This window comes from Podarcis cretensis (assembly GCF_951804945.1).
Source record: "Podarcis cretensis genome assembly, chromosome: 5".
NCBI lineage: Eukaryota > Metazoa > Chordata > Lepidosauria > Squamata > Lacertidae > Podarcis > Podarcis cretensis.
This window is the reverse complement of record NC_137174.1, coordinates 93,339,823-93,355,878: the sequence shown is the minus strand read 5'-3', so window position 1 is coordinate 93,355,878 and position 16,056 is coordinate 93,339,823. Positions and strand designations below refer to the sequence as shown.

General features: G+C 43.1%; 1 protein-coding gene across 10 annotated transcripts in view; it reads right to left on the bottom strand.

The window, feature by feature from the left end:
* ATP11B (ATPase phospholipid transporting 11B (putative)) overlaps nt 1–16,056 on the bottom strand; it is an 85,973-nt gene that overhangs the window by 30,448 nt on the left and 39,469 nt on the right. For all 10 annotated transcript variants that reach the window (XR_013839362.1, XR_013839363.1, XM_079977673.1 and 7 more), the window contains exons 14-24: nt 15,231–15,406; nt 13,846–13,914; nt 12,180–12,253; nt 11,934–12,037; nt 10,974–11,155; nt 8,362–8,565; nt 7,949–8,102; nt 6,352–6,454; nt 4,864–5,009; nt 3,392–3,451; nt 2,233–2,360 (exon numbers count right to left, since the gene is read on the bottom strand). Coding sequence is in view for 8 of the 10 variants with exons in the window: in XM_079977673.1 (XP_079833799.1) it covers nt 2,233–2,360; nt 3,392–3,451; nt 4,864–5,009; nt 6,352–6,454; nt 7,949–8,102; nt 8,362–8,565; nt 10,974–11,155; nt 11,934–12,037; nt 12,180–12,253; nt 13,846–13,914; nt 15,231–15,406 (1,400 nt within the window). In the remaining 2 variants the exon portion in view is untranslated. The remainder of the gene's footprint in view (nt 1–2,232; nt 2,361–3,391; nt 3,452–4,863; nt 5,010–6,351; nt 6,455–7,948; nt 8,103–8,361; nt 8,566–10,973; nt 11,156–11,933; nt 12,038–12,179; nt 12,254–13,845; nt 13,915–15,230; nt 15,407–16,056) is intronic.

The window sequence follows — 16,056 nt, the reverse complement described above, 5'->3', positions numbered from 1 at the left end:
CACCTGAGATGCAATAGGATAAACATCTGATAGTGTCGCTGCAAAATTAAATGATGTACTGACCTTGCGGCTTCCAGGAACATTCCCCAATGAGCCAGTTTCCCCCATTTGTCAAAATACAATTGGCTTGATTGATGAATTTATGGGAGCCAGGACTTAAACAGATAAACTGACCTTTTAACAGATCAAGCAGTACATTTCAAGCTTTGAAACCAGAGGGCTTCACAGGTTCTTAGCTTTTGCAGCTCTGTGGTGATGTGGTTCAGCCCAGTCTCTCTCAAAAAAAATAAAAAAATCTTGTGGCATTCTTTAACAAAATTCTTAAATTAACAAAACCTAGGATTCAAATGTTAAGGGTGGCATCTCCTTAGTTTTCAGAGCGGAATGGAAACATCTGTGACTGACCTCCCTCAACAAATGAAGGCAGCCAGCTATCCATCCTGACATTTGATTTTGAAGTTTTACTCCGTACCCGATTTGAAGAATGAAAAGTACCATGGCAGGTTCAATAGTTTTCCAAGCAAAGAAAACTATTTTGCATATTCTGAGTGTCATTCTGTCAAACAGATGAGAAGATGTTCTATCATACTATCAGAGAACGGAAAGGAAAGGACAGCTTTTTGGTGTTCCCTGCACCGACACAAACGTTCCTGAACGTTATTAAAAACTGACCTCGTGAACATGTGGTTAGAATCATAGAATCATAGAGTTGGAAGAGACCACAAGGGCCATCGAGTCTAACCCCCTGCCAAGTAAGAAACACAATCAGAGCACTCCTGACATATGGTTGTCAAGCCTCTGCTTAAAGACCTCCAAAGAAGGAGACTCCACCACACTCCTTGGCAGCAAATTCCACTGTCAAACAGCTCTTACTGTCAGGAAGTTCTTCCTAATGTTTAGGTGGAATCTTCTTTCTTGTAGCTTGGAACCATTGCTCCGTGTCCGCTTCTCTGGAGCAGCAGAAAACAATCTTTCTCCCTCCTCTATGTGACATTCTTTTATATATTTGAACATGGCTATCATATCACCCCTTAACCTCCTCTTCTCCAGGCTAAACATGCCCAGCTCCCTTAGCCGTTCCTCATAAGGCATCATTTCCAGGCCTTTGACCATTTTGGTTGCCCTCCTCTGGACACGTTCCAGTTTGTCAGTGTCCTTCTTGAACTGTGGTGCCCAGAACTGGACACAGTACTCCAGGTGAGGTCTGACCAGAGCAGAATACAGTGGTTGCCTTATAGCAGGGGATGGGGAACCTGTGGCTCTTCCGGATGTTGCTGAAACTGCAACTCCCATCATCTCTCGCGTTTGGGACCATGCTGAGGAGGATGGGAGTTGCAGTCCAGCAACATCTGGAGGGCCAGGGGCTCCCTAGTCTCAGAGTTACAGCCTGACCCTTGGACTCATTTAGCCTAGTGTTGCCTCCCTTTCTTTGCAACAGTCTCAGCCCAGTCCTGCTGTCATAAACAGGATATGGCTAGACTGAGCAAGGAATCTTCCATGTGCAAACTATATACAGTGGTACCTCTGGTTACAAACAATTTGTTCAGGAGGTCCGTTCTTAAGCTGAAACCATTCTTATCCTGAGGCGCACTTTTGCTAATGGGGCCTCTAGCACGTGATTTCCGTTCACATCCTGGGGCAAAGTTCACAACCAGGAGCAGCTACTTCCGTATTTGCCTTGATGACTGACTATGGCTCATCCACTTTTCACTTATTCAGTGTTCACAAGAAGAATATCTGCCAGTTACATGGAAACAAGCAGGCTGGGATCATCTAGTGCTGGTGCTTTTAACAGCTTCTGGTGCCGCTGTTTTTCTACCACTTGAGGTGGGGGGGGGGGGAGTGCCCCATTACAGTGGTGCCTCGCAAGACGAAAAGAATCCGTTCCGCGATTCTCTTCGTCTAGCGGTTTTTTCGTCTTGCGAAGCAAGCCCATTGACGGTTTAGCGGATTAGCGCTATTAGCAGCTTAGCGGCTTTTAGCGGCTTATCGGCTTAGCGGATAAGCGGCTTAGAAAAAGGGGGGGGGGAAGGAAAAAAAACCCGCAGGAACTCGCAAGACATTTTCGTCTTGCAAAGCAAGCCCATAGGAAATTCATTTTGCGAAGCACCTCCAAAACGGAAAACTCTTTCGTCTAGCGAGTTTTCCGTCTTGCGAGGCATTCGTCTTGCGGGGCACCACTGTACTCATTTATTAAGCACAGCCCCCTCCCCCCCAGGAGAGCATGCTTACCGATACAGCGTTGGCTTGCTGTGCAATACATGGGGATGCACGTGCTGTTCAAAAAGACTGTACATGAGGACTGGCAGGGAGGTGAAACAAATGTTGTATAAAGTCAGGTACACACTGTCGTACAGAGTCTGAAAAGCAGGAAAGGAGGGGAATTAGTGGTTCTGAAATGCAGAAACAGAAGACAGGACTTACGAGTCAAAAGTGCTTAGTTGCAAGCAATTCAAAAGCCAGGTTTTATTTCTATAAAACCAAAAGGCATCCAGTTCTATAACGTCAAAGATACACCACAAAACCAATATGCCCCCATTCCCTCACTGCAGCTTACTTACAGTGATGCTTCAAACCACAAGAACTAGTGAATGTTACGAGTTCATCATGCTCTAAATGTGTTTTCAGCTTCCTAGCACAAGTCTACCTCTTTTGAAGTTTCTTGTAGACCCTAACACCTCAGGGAAAGGAAAAAGATTGGCACCCAACCAACTGGTACAAAGATGGGTATCACTTCACTTTGTGCATCTCAAATTCTGTAGGGCAAAGTCTTTAATGACCCTTGAGGCTATTTTCACATTGAGAATAAAAATCTTCCCCAAAGACACAGAAGCGTTCTTGTATATTTCTATGACTTTACAAATGATAATTTTAAAGGTAGATAGACAAAAAAAAAAGGTAGGGGGGATAGAGAAGAGACGTGATACCAAGATGTTAAAGGTAAAGGACCCCGACAGTTAAGTCCACTCGTGAACGATTCTGGGGTTGCGGTGCTCATCTCGCTTTACTGGCTGAGGGAGCCAGTGTTTGTCTGCAGACAGTTTTTCCGGGTCATGCGGCCAGCATGACTAAGCCACTTCTGGCAAAACCAGAGCAGCACACAGAAACGCCATTTACCTTCCCACCAGAGCGGTATCTATTTATCTACTTGCACTTTGACGTGCTTTCGAACTGCTAGGTTGGCAGGAGCTGGGACCGAGCAACAAGAGCTCACCCTGTCAGGGACCAAGATGATACTTAAGGGTTATTTGGCTGTAGGAACAGTCATTCTGTTTTAGCTATCGTATAATATAAAATATTCCATTTTTCTTTCTCTCACTTCTCTATATCCACCCATAAATGCATTGGGGTGGGGTGAGGAACTGGAAGAAATATTCAAATGAATACTTACTTGTTGTGAAAACAAGCAAAAGAATTGATATAAAAACTGTGGTGTAATAAAGCACACATTCTGGAAAACAAAAAGTGAAGGAGAACCAGTTAAGCGACATCAAGCAAGTACAGCATATCACGGATATTGAAACGGGTCTAAGTTTATATAGGCCACTAGCCATAATGTTTAATTAGGAATCCTAGGAGGAATAGAGCAAATCCCAACCTTACACAGATTTTTAATCCTGGACACTATCGAATTCAGGATCAGGGTAATAAGATACAGCTAGCTAGGACACACTGGTTGGACTAAAAAGGAAAGTTCTAATGTGGGTAATATTAAAATGCTCTCCTGTATCTCAGATACCATCGTTTCCATTACCAAATAAAGAATCTCAGGTCCTAAGTCTACACTAGAGTGAAGACTTAACAGCTCTGACAATTATGGTTTACAAATGGAGAGCATGTGGACCCTGCGCCCCGCCCCCCCCCGGAGGGATCCCTCCTTCCTTGTCTATTGACCATGGTTTTTCATTATGTGTCCATCACATGGAGGCCACAGTTACCTTATAAAACTAGGTAAAGTATGATCACATCTTGTGTACGATGAACTTGCACAATTTCAACCTTGTGTGGTTGAAAGCTGGCCAGCTCAAATCCTAAAAATTAATTGCACATAAGGCAGAGAGCTAAAAAGCTACTTTTGCACTGGGTTTTCCCGGCGTGGAAAGAGATGTTAAGCTCTCATACTTACACTTCCTGGGCTCCGGGATGCTCTTGTGAGATTTCACAGGAACTCGGATGGCCCTGCGAGATCTTGTGAGAGCATCCCAGAGCCTGGAAAGCAAGCTGGCAAGCTGGAAAGCTCTTTGCCTTGCTTGGAAGGTAAGGTTCACCATATGGGGGTGGTTCAAGTATATACACATTTTTTGTGGTAGATGTGCTATCCCTGGAATGTAACCCCCGACCCATGACAAGATACTACTGTACTGAAACTACCTGGTTTGCAAACCATGCCGTTTAAATGACAACCATTTTCAGCTTGAATCCCAAGTTAAGGGAAGGGAAGTTACCATACTCTTATCCCATCTGCAAACCCCAAAAGGCTTATCTGGAAGACCAGAGGGCGTTCTTGAACAATGCACGATGGAGCAAAAGAAGAAGAAGAAACAGGAAAATTTCCTTCTCTAACATAAAGTTCCAGACTGAGTCGGTTAAAGGTATCTCAGCTCTGCCAATAAATGTTAAGAATGCGAAGTACCATGCTGAAGACAATTCCATATTGTAGCTTTGAATGATGTGTGTGGCAATTCAGAGTCCTTAAAAGACCAGCAGTGGATAACTTCTGAAGTTATGTGTTTGGTTAACAGAGGTCCTGTTTAGGTGTTTCTGAATGTTCTTCCACCTGGTGCAGTTAACCTTAAGGAAGTACCATCAGAACAAAATGTTTCTAGCAACGGAAAGAAGCAGTCATGATCTGCAGGAACTTACCTTGTAAAAAAAGTACTGTACAAGGGTTGCTATTCTAATATAATAAAGGTGGCCGTGGACCAAAAGTAATTTGGAAAGAAATTTAAATCTTGCAATTGCATAGTCACTGTTTCTTACAGCTTGTCTTCCTTCTTTACCCATAATACCTGTAATATATGGAGAAGAAAAGAAAAATTAAGGTGCCTTTATCACCTGCCCCCGAGGCATGCAAAAATCAAAGGCAGTGGCCTGAAACACAGTAAAACTAACACAAGCAACTGGAAAAAATGACTAAAAGAGAGGTATTGCACGTGTAAGGCTGTGTTGTTGCTGTTGCTGTTGTTGTTATCTAGTCTGGGGCTTTTAATAACAACAAGCCCATTAATGCTCAGTTCCTTACTGCAAGAATGAACTCAATTTATGTAGCACAAGTTTCTAAAAAACCACTTGCCTGTTGGTTTGGATTAGAAATAAAAAGGCCACATGTAATTAGCATCACTGTGTGAGAGCAAGTAGGTGAATAAAAATGAAGGCTTCTAATTTTTGCAAGAAAATACTGGTGTAGTATTTTCTCTGTGTAAATGGTCTTCTAGAACAGATTCTGCCCAACTCTATGCACTGTCTTACAGATGCTGTAGTGCTACAGAAAAGGGCTGGTGCTCAGCACCTCCTTCTGGCATTGTGAATTGTTGCAAGTGTGTATTGAATTGTATTAATTCATCAATGGGGGTTTTTTTTGTATGCTACTGCATTTTTGATACTATTATACTGATTGTGATGTTTGCTAATTTTCAGTGTCATTGCCATTATTGTGAGCTGCTTTGAGCACAATACAAAGGTTAAATCAATGGAGTGGAAAGCAAGCCAAGCGTCTACAAAGTAAGGACACACAAACTGAAGTCCCACGTATGTTCTCCCCCCCCCCCCCTTCTTTACATAGGTATTTCCCCTATTTTCTTTTTGGTGCCAGGAATTTGAAGGTCAATGGAAGGGTTGCTTCTGCAGACTGGCATTTTCACCATCTGCTAGCCCCTACCGTCACTTCCCCCTGGGAGAACCTGGACTGGGTCATATATTCCCAGGGGTCAGAAGACACTGCCTCCCCCCCCCCAAAGCATATCACCCAAAATCAGCCTTCCTCAACTGGGTGCCCTCTGGATGTTTTGCGCTACAACTCCCATCAGCACAAGCCAGGTGCCCTCTGGATGTTTTGCGTTACAACTCCCATCAGCACAAGCCAGGCACCAGGCTGAGGAAGGCTGCTCTAAACTATATCATACCTTTGCTTTAAAAATTGTAAGCCTCTTTAGAAGAAAACCTTGGCTAAAAGGGAGCTATAAATACATTTTTATATGTCATCCGTGTGCAGACAGAGCCTCTTGTTTATCCCCCAGGTCTTTCGTGCACAAAGCAGATACGTATCATAACTCCACTTATTGAATGCAAGGAGACTCTGAAGACTCCAAAACAAAAAACCTAGATAGAACTGCACAATGAGAAGGCTCTTACCTATCCCAACATGAGCTTCCTGTATCATGCTCACATCGTTAGCTCCATCTCCTATAGCTAATGTGATAGGCTTCTCTGGAGAGGTTTTCAACAGCCGCACAACCTGTACAGAAAAACAGGGTTTTAAAAAATGGAACCCCAGGTACTGCCTTTTGGGGGTTTTTGTGGAGCTGCTCAAATAACAAAATGCCATTAACAAAGTCAGTAGGCAGGACAGTAATTAAGAATCCACCAAACCTTGCATACATTAAAAAAATATACACTTTGAGCCAACAGTGTGACGTAGCAGCTAAAAAAGCCAATACAATTCTGGGCTGCATCAATAGAAGTATAGCATCTAGATCAAGGGAAGTAATAGTGCCACTGTATTCTGCTCTGGTCAGACCTCACCTGGAGTACTGTGTCCAGTTCTGGGCACCACAGTTCAAGAAGGACACTGACAAACTGGAACGTGTCCAGAGGAGGGCAACCAAAATGGTCAAAGGCCTGGAAATGATGCCTTATGAGGAACGGCTAAGGGAGCGGGGCATGTTTAGCCTGGAGAAGAGGAGGTTAAGGGGTAATATGATAGCCATGTTCAAATATATAAAAGGATGTCACATAGAGGAGGGAGAAAGGTTGTTTTCTGCTGCTCCAGAGAAGCGGACACAGAGCAATGGTTCCAAACTACAAGAAAGAAGATTCCACCTAAACATTAGGAAGAACTTCCTGACAGTAAGAGCTGTTCGACAGTGGAATTTGCTGCCAAGGAGTGTGGTGGAGTCTCCTTCTTTGGAGGTCTTTAAGCAGAGGCTTGACAACCATATGTCAGGAGTGTTTCCTGCTTGGCAGGGGTGTTTCCTGCTTGGCAGGGGGTTGGACTCGATGGCCCTTGTGGTCTCTTCCAACTCTATGATTCTAAGCTCCTTGGGGTAAGGACCTACCACCTCTGTTCTCCGGACACAGATTAAGGGAGTAATGTATTATTGGATGGTAGCTGGAAGTCTAATTTTTGATGCCTAGAGTAAGAATGTGGGCTGTAATGTTTTCACATGTTTCAGGCTTGCTCTATAACCACTCAAGTGCGAGAGACTATGTCAGTATAGAGTACAGTGGTGCCCCGCAAGACGAACGCCTCGCAAGACGGAAAACCCGCTAGACGAAAGGGTTTTCCGTTTTGGAGGCGCTTCGCAAAACGAATTTCCCTATGGGCTTGCTTCGCAAGACGAAATGTCTTGCGAGTTCCTGTGGGTTCCACCCCTTTTTCCCCCCTTTCCTAAGCCGCTAAGCCACTTATCAGCTGATCCGCTGATAAGCCGCTTATCAGCAGATCCGCTACAAGCCGCTAAACCGCTAATAGCACTAATCCGCTAAGCTGTCAATGGGCTTGCTTCGCAAGACGAAAAAACCGCTATACGAAGAGCCTCACGGAACGGATTAATTTCGTCTTGCGAGGCACCACTGTACTTGAATGGGAGATAGGAAGGGAGTGGCTACGCTGCTCTCAACCAGTCCATTAGCAAGGGATTAAATAAATAACAGAGGATGCAACAAGTGTTGAGGGCGCCTCCACAGCAGATCGTGGCTGCCAGATGACCCTGCAACCTGAGCAAATTACCTTTGCTTTCTGCAGAGGCGCCATGCGACAGCACAGGACGGCAGAGCAATTTCTGCAGACTTCCATGAAGAGCTTCTCATGCTGCCTGAGTGCGAGGGAGAGGCTGGTCCCGTCCACCACCAGCCCATGCTGGATTACATGGTCCTCCTCTATTCTAACAAGGGAAGGAGGAAATGTTACTGCTTGCAATCCATTCCTCACCCCCACCCCTTTTGCTGAAGACCAAATCCTCAAAAGAACCCGAAGGACAAAGATTCCCTCTCCCTTCCCAAAGCAACAGGCTTGTTAGTATCAGATGAAGAGTCATGCAGCAAAGATGGGAGATGCAAAGTGACTGGCTTATTTATGTATCGAGAGAGTTCTGCATTAAGAGCTGTTAACGTTATCCACCCAGACACAGCACAGCATTTTACCTTCTGGCTAGCTGCCTCAGCTGCTCTGCACATGTACTGTCTGATTTGTGTTGCACAAGTTCCAGGATGTTCATGGTTCTATGGAAGTGTCCGCAGGATAAACTGACACTGACAGCAGTTTCATGCTTGTCGCCAGTGAGCACCCACACTTTAATACCTGCCAGTCGGAGGGCTTCTATGGTTTCCTGGACTTTGTCTTGGAGTCTGAAAGTAAAACAAGCCATTCTTGTCAACAATGCTACAACTGATTTGTTTATGATTATGTGTCTCACTGTGCTTTATTTATTTTTTTTTAAATAATATTTATTAAAGATTTTCAAATATAACAAAAAAAAGAAAAACATCCAAATTTAAGGCCTTATTTTCAATATCATCTTTCCAGGACTTCCCCCTCCCCACCCCCTCTTGTATTCCAATTCTTTCAAATAGATTCAACAAATTCTTACCCCAAATTTTAAAATTATTATCATTAACCCAATTTAAAAAATATTTTCCCATCCCCTAAAATCGACCTGTTCCCTTCCACGAGTTCCCCTCTTTAATATAATATACAGATTAACATAAAAGAATTAAAAAAAGAATAAAATATAATTTAACACCCTTTGGATTCCAAATTTCCCTCCCCCCTTTCCCGGTTGCGTTCCCAATGTCCATCAAATCCACTGTCTCCTGGAGCTCCCACATCTGAACCATAATCTAAGCCATAATCCTTCACCAGTCCGCTTTGCCGTCTTTTTAGTAATCTTTACCATCTTTTAATCATCTTTAATTTCAAATGTCCAATCTTAGAAAGGGTCTATCTTCCAACTTTGTCCAGTTCTTGTTTTTCTTGTTGTTCTTGATGTTCTCTCTTCTCCTCTTTTTTTTCCTTTTTTTCCCCCTGCTCTCCTGCACAAATGTTCTAATTCCAAAAAGCTTGTAATTCCTCTACAGAGGCTTTGTTATTCAGGAACAAAACATTACGTCAAGTCCCTTCCATTCTTCAATAGATAAATCTATTGTCTCCTTTAGTGTGTAGACCTCTGTAGACAAAATAGTGTTCCATTTCTGCAGTTTCCCAGGAGATAAAATGTCCGATTCAAATTTCATGCCAGCGATACTTGTAATAACCCACAGCTCCTCTAGAGGGATTATAGTAACTCAGTTTCATTCCCGATCTCACCCACCAGTCAAAGTAACTTATTATTCCTTGTTTTAAACAGTTTATATCCAATTTATAACAAATGTAACCAGCAAAGTCCTCGTAACAAAGTTCTCTTTTTGTTCTTCAGTTTTGGCAGCTCCTTTGACAGCTGTCAAAACCTCTATTTCTCCTCTCCAGGAGCTCTCACGGATCGCTCCCGGGGCTTCCGGGGGGGGGGGGTTGTATTTTAATTCACATTCCACTCTTCTCCTCCAGCCCAGCTTGATTTAGTCTGGTTTCACTAAAGAAGCCCTGTTCTCAAATCACTGGAAGAGTTATTCTAGAAATGCTCTGGTTTCTGGGATTATCCTAACCCTGGGATTAAAAACCCTCCACAAATTCTCATTACGCTGAATTCCAGTTTTAATACCAAGTTCAGTGCTTTGTTTCAGGCTCCAGTAGAGCGCAGGTGGCACTGTGGTCTAAACCACTGAGCCTTGGGCTTGCCGATCGGAAGGTCAGTGGTTCGAATCCCCATGAAGGGGTGAGCTCCCGTTGCTCGGTCCCAGCTCCTGCCAACCTAGCAGTTCGAAAGCACGTCAAAGTGCAAGTAGATAAATAGGTACCACTCCAGCGGGAAGGTAAACAGCGTTTCCATGCACTGCTCTGGTTCGCCAGAAGCGGCTTAGTCACGCTGGCCACATGACCCGGAAAAACTGTCTGCGGACAAACGCCGGCTCCCTCGGCCAGTGAAGCGAGATGAGCGCCGCAACCCCAGAGTAATTCACGACTGGACTTAACTGCCAGGGGTCCTTTACCTTTACCTTTTACCAGTAGAGCTTATAATGCACATTATATATGTATATTATGTATATAATACCTGCAACTAGCTTCAAGAGGCACTCGTTATCTTAGGCTTCTACACAAAGCCTTTACACACCTCACTTTTAAACATTTGTATTTGGTAACATACTTCACCAAATTCAGTGAATGCTCATGCCTGCTACTGAAGTGGTCAGAGGATAATCCCAAGGAGGACTATTGCCAGGCATTTTTTCTAGTGCCAGGCTGGCTGGCACAAGGTATATAGCACAGCCACATGGTACGATTTTCCAGCCACTGAACACCCAAGGTTTTGATGCCGAGAGCATTGATTTCAGTCCGATACGTAGAAACTGCATGCTGCCTATTCACTTCCCATGATAGTATGGAGTTCAGAGCGAAGTTACTGCACTTGCAGCTACAGGTGCAATGGCCCTGACTGTACTCTCTTGCATTCTGAGAGGGTGAGAAGCATCACAGACTCTGGCTACATGAACACAGCTTACCATGGCACAATATGTGATTGAGGGGTGGGATATATGCTCAGATCACCCCCATAGGAAGGGAACCAATCCCCAATTTGCATGGAACAGATTAATTTGCAAGCTGCCCTGCAGTGGGTGGGCAAAAGTCCCACATCCGAATAATTAGTTCAGGTAGTACATACTTGTCTTCCACTCCTGTAGCTCCAAGCAGTTCCAGGTCATTTTCTATAAAGTTATACACCTCCGACAATCGCTCTTCCCGCTGTTGTAAAGCGGTTTTTGCCTCAAAAAGGCGTTTTTCGACTTCCTGATACTCCTTAGCGGTGAATTTTCTGTAAGCTACACACAGAGTTCTTAATCCTTTCTGTGAAAAGCAAAAAGGGTTACTTCAGCGTTAGATAGGCCCAGCTGACATCCATCAGATTTCTAAATGTTTTCCTGTTTTTTACAAGCTGGGTGGTGACCCATTCTGTACTTTACTCTCTTTCATGTATTTTGCTTTGGTTTTGTTTGTCGTGTGGTGTTAAATGAGATCTTGTACATGGCATATATTTTATATGTGTTTGTGGTACAGAAATAAATCAATCATTGACACCCAGAGGCCTGTTGTTGCTGCCCCATATCTTGCAATAAACAAATTGAAGAGAAATGATAGGAAGAGCACCTGAAGGACAAAAGCAATACAAAAACCAATTCCACAATACAACTGGTTGACCATAATCTGCAGGTACTCTGGAAAAGGCAGCTTTCATTCTATTATTATTCAGATTTAAAAATGGGATAGCCTCCATGTCACTGCTCTGGCCTCTCGCAAGGGAGTGGCACTTTTTCAAAGCGTTCACATCACGGGAATGACAGTGGCCATAGAAGCCTATCAGCAGAGAGTAGTTGACACAAATTCAACTTTTACACAACTCTGCCTGGGTGTCTGAGCTCACAAGCCCCTGAAGGAGACAGCAAGGGGCGGGGAATCCCCCATATATGAATCAGCTCTTAGTCCCACATTGAACAGTCATCAATCTTCTGTATCCATAAGTCATCTGTGTCAACCACAGCACTAACTGGTTCTCAAGTTTAGCAGAAGTTTTACGTAGATATCTACTAACAAATTTTAAAGAAAAGCAAAAAACACTTGTACATACCAAAGCAAATTCATCCACATGAATTCTGGTTTTTTCTACCTCTCCCCTTGTACTGCGAGGAAGAATAACGGATTCCGCACCTTTGGTGAATAATAGCTTCTCACCTGGAAAGGATTTAAGTGTAAATCATGTTTACAGTTCATAGTAACCTGTTTAGCATCCAGAAGAGTCCCCAACAAGGAAACTGAGCAGGAATTTTTGGTTTTAAGAAGGTAAGGAGCAATAAATATGCATGATGTTTCTTACCTGATGGGCTTTCTACAATTACGCTCATTCTTCTGCGATTTGCATCAAACTCCAAAACATGTAGTAATTTGTACCTTCAAAAGGGAACGATCGTGTTTACAGTATGTATTAAAAAACTGAAGGCAAAAATATCAATACAGTATTACTTGTTAAGAGTCTTGTAGCACCTTAAAGACTTAACAAATCTATTATGGCACAAGTTTTTACGGACCGTACCATAATAAGTTTGTTAGTTACTTAAGGTACTCAAGACTCTTGCTGTTTGCTGCCCAAAACTAAGGCAGCTACTCCTCTAGAAATTGTTGAATCTAAAGAACCACAAGAGCTACAGAAAACTACATGTCTGCTGCTGCACTGATGAGGCTGGAGAAAAGAAGCAGCCTTCTCCCAGCTCAGACACTGGGTGGATGCAGGAACAGGGAGCAGCTTTTAACCCTCAAACATGGACAAGGCGCCGAGACTCAAGGGGCATCTGAGACTCAAGACGCAGGTGTAGAGAAAGAATATGTGTACAGAAACAAGCATGTTTCTAGATATAATCCTTCTACCAAATCTCTTCCATTTCCAAGTCTACGTTCCTTGTGTTTTCAGAATTCCTTTCCTTTGGAGGAACTCAATTTAGGACCACACACTTCTCTTCATTGTATATTAGAATATACACTTTGGAAAAAAACAGAATGCTCGCTACATATTTATCCTAACGTGTTTTAAAACACTGGAATGTTTTAAAGCTGTAACCTGTCAAGCAACAGTTAAAAGCAACAAGCTTCTCATTCGTGGCTTATGAAGAGCCACTGCCAATCAGACAAGAATGTATCTGTGACCGACATACAGCTATCATATTTTCAAGCAAACATATTATATAATTGGCATTTCCCCTCCCCACCTCATGCAGTTGCAATGTATCATAGATAATGACTAAATAAGCTAACTATGGTGTAGATATTGCAATCAAATCTGCCTTCAGGCCTGCCTCCATTTGTCATTTATTAATAATATGACATAACTGGACAAATTGATCAATAGGCATAATAAGTCCAACCAATGGCCCATCTAACTAAGTCTTGTTTAACCTCCACCCTAATATATAAGAATCCATTAACTGGAAATGCCAGAGACTGAACTTAGGAGCCCAATGAGTTTCCAGTTAAACTTGAAAATGGAAAGCGTATTGCTGGTGGTCAACAAAGACTCTCTCAAGGCAATTTTTTTAAAAATGTAGTATAAACATTGACAACTGGGAAACACTGGCCTGCAAGCTCTCCAACTGGAGAACAGCCTTTACCAAAGGTGTCATGGGCTTTGAAGATGCTCAAACTCAGGAAAGGGAAAAACGTGCTAAGAGGAAGGCATGCTTGGCAAACCCTCACCGTGATCAACTCCCACCTGGAAACCTATGTCCCCACTGTGGAAGGATGTGTGGATCCAGAACTGGCCTCCACAGTCACTTACGGACTCACTGTTAAAACCGTGTTTATGGACGTCAATCTCACTCAGCTTCGAGTGATTGCCAAAGAGAGTTCTCCTCTGAGATTAAAGGCAAGCCAGTTAAACTGCTTTTTGCTAAGAGGGCATAATGCAGATTGGTTTGATGTATCAACACTGATTGAGACACCTCACAGAATCTTAGCAGTCTGAGAAACATTATTACTACTTAATTACTAACCTTTCTGGCTTTCCACAGCTTTTAAGCTCCATACTTTCTGCGCTTGCTCCAGTAAACACAACACCAACCCTTAAAAATTTGGAAGAAAGAAGTCAGTTTAAAAAAGTGTTCCCATGAAAACAATTTGCTTGGATAATACCAAAAAGCATTATACTGCCCTGCTCCAGCAGGAAGAATTATCTTAGAAATAAAACAATATTTTAAAGAAGAATTAAAGTCATTGTACAAGCAATCGTGATTCCAGACATAGAACTAATCAGTAATACTTCTTAATTTCCCCTGCTGTGTCACTGGCCACGAATCGAGCTCAGAGATCATTGAGCTGTTTGGGGTTGGTACAGTGGTGCCCCGCAAGACGAACGCCTCGCAAGACGGAAAACCCGCTAGACGAAATGGTTTTCCGTTTTGGAGGCGCTTCGCAAAACGAATTTCCCTATGGGCTTGCTTTGCAAGACGAAAATGTCTTGTGAGTTCCTGCGGGTTTCCCCCCTTTTTCCCCCCTTTTCCTAAGCCGCTAAGCCGCTTATCAGCTGATCAGCTGATAAGCCGCTTAACAGCTGATCGCTAAAAGCCGCTTAACCGCTAATAGCGCTAATCCGCTAAGCTGTCAATGGGCTTGCTTCGCAAGACGAAAAAACCGCTATACGAAGAGCCTCACGGAACGGATTAATTTCGTCTTGCGAGGCACCACTGTATTCTTTTTCTAACATTTTTTCCACAAATCTTTTGGTTCCTCTAAATATCATGGTACGTCTATTTCATCACCCAGGAGCTACATTTTGACTAAAAGCTGTAAGCTGCAAATTTTTTGTATTGGAAAATTATTGTTTTATTAAGTTTTATATTAGTTCAATACAGTCCTTTGTCCTATCAATGAAATAGTCCGTGTAATAATTTAAAACATCTAACAATACCCCCCTCTGTATATATTTGTGTATACATCATACAAAAACAGTACCAGCGGCTGACATTCCAGCTGACCTTATCTCAAAAGCACCTTTTCATTAAAGGAAAGTTACCAATGAGGAAGGGATGTAGCTTGAAGAGGAAAGGAAGGGGCTAAAAGTCACTGCTACCCTTCTGCCAGAGATCTGGCCTTGTGCAAAGTTCCTCTGGATGACGACCTTGAGTCACTACTTCATTATGCATAGCTGCTCCAGGGGCCCCATGAGATGTTAAAGAAAGTCATACTCTCTACCATGACCTACTGGTACTCCAATAGCTACGCTTGCTTTATGAGCTAAATCAAGGAAAGGCGAAAAGCTTGTTTCATCACTCCCTGCTCTTCCGGGCTCAACGGGACAAACGATGCAAGTTTCAACTTCTCCAGCGTTGCCATTTTTGCCTGCTAAATAATGCACAGAACCTTGGCTTCTAATTCTCACCTGCGGGCAGCTTCAACTAAAGCCTTTTCATCTGGGGAGGAGGCATAGTATTCCAGCTGAGAGGATATGCCATTGCTACGCCAAGGACTGTCACAAATGCCATCAGTTTGGTCATTATTAATTTGTACCGTGTGACAGAGACAAACAGCTTTCAGGAAGATTTCCTCCTCTTCCGTCTGTTTTTAAAACATGAAGGCAAAACATGGTATTAATACAGGTTAACATAAAATTGACAAGCAATTCTTTTTATTCTTCTCTAAAGAAAGGAGTTACTAAAACCTGTGGAACTTTCAGACCAAAAGGGAAGAGAGGCAACTTCTCAGCAAGCAACATAATCACTTTCTTTTCCTGGACCCTAAGACTGCGACACTTGTCTACCGCCAAACCTTGGAAATACCCAACCTGGCATCATAAAATGTCCTAAATGCTGCAGGGTTATAGTGGATCCGCATCTTACAGCAAACATGGTGCTACTAATCCTTTGCAGCAGTGGTATTGTGAGCTCGGGCAATACACAAGGCAACATTTCACAAAATCCAGAAGTCTCTCTCACACAAAAATGAGACAAGCGGATGCACAACGTATATAGTCGCTCTTGCTAAAGGTTGCACTCCTATGCAGCACTCACTTGGGGTAAAGCCCCACTGCTAGAAATCAGATTTGCTTCCAAGCAAGAACATGGATAGGCTCAAGATGCATGACTGCAATCCTATGAACGTTAACTTGGAAAATGCCCCATGGAACACTGTTCGAAGTAAGTGTGCACATCACCTAGCTGTTCTCTCCATATAAACAATTCATTGTCCCTAAAAAACAAAACAAAAAC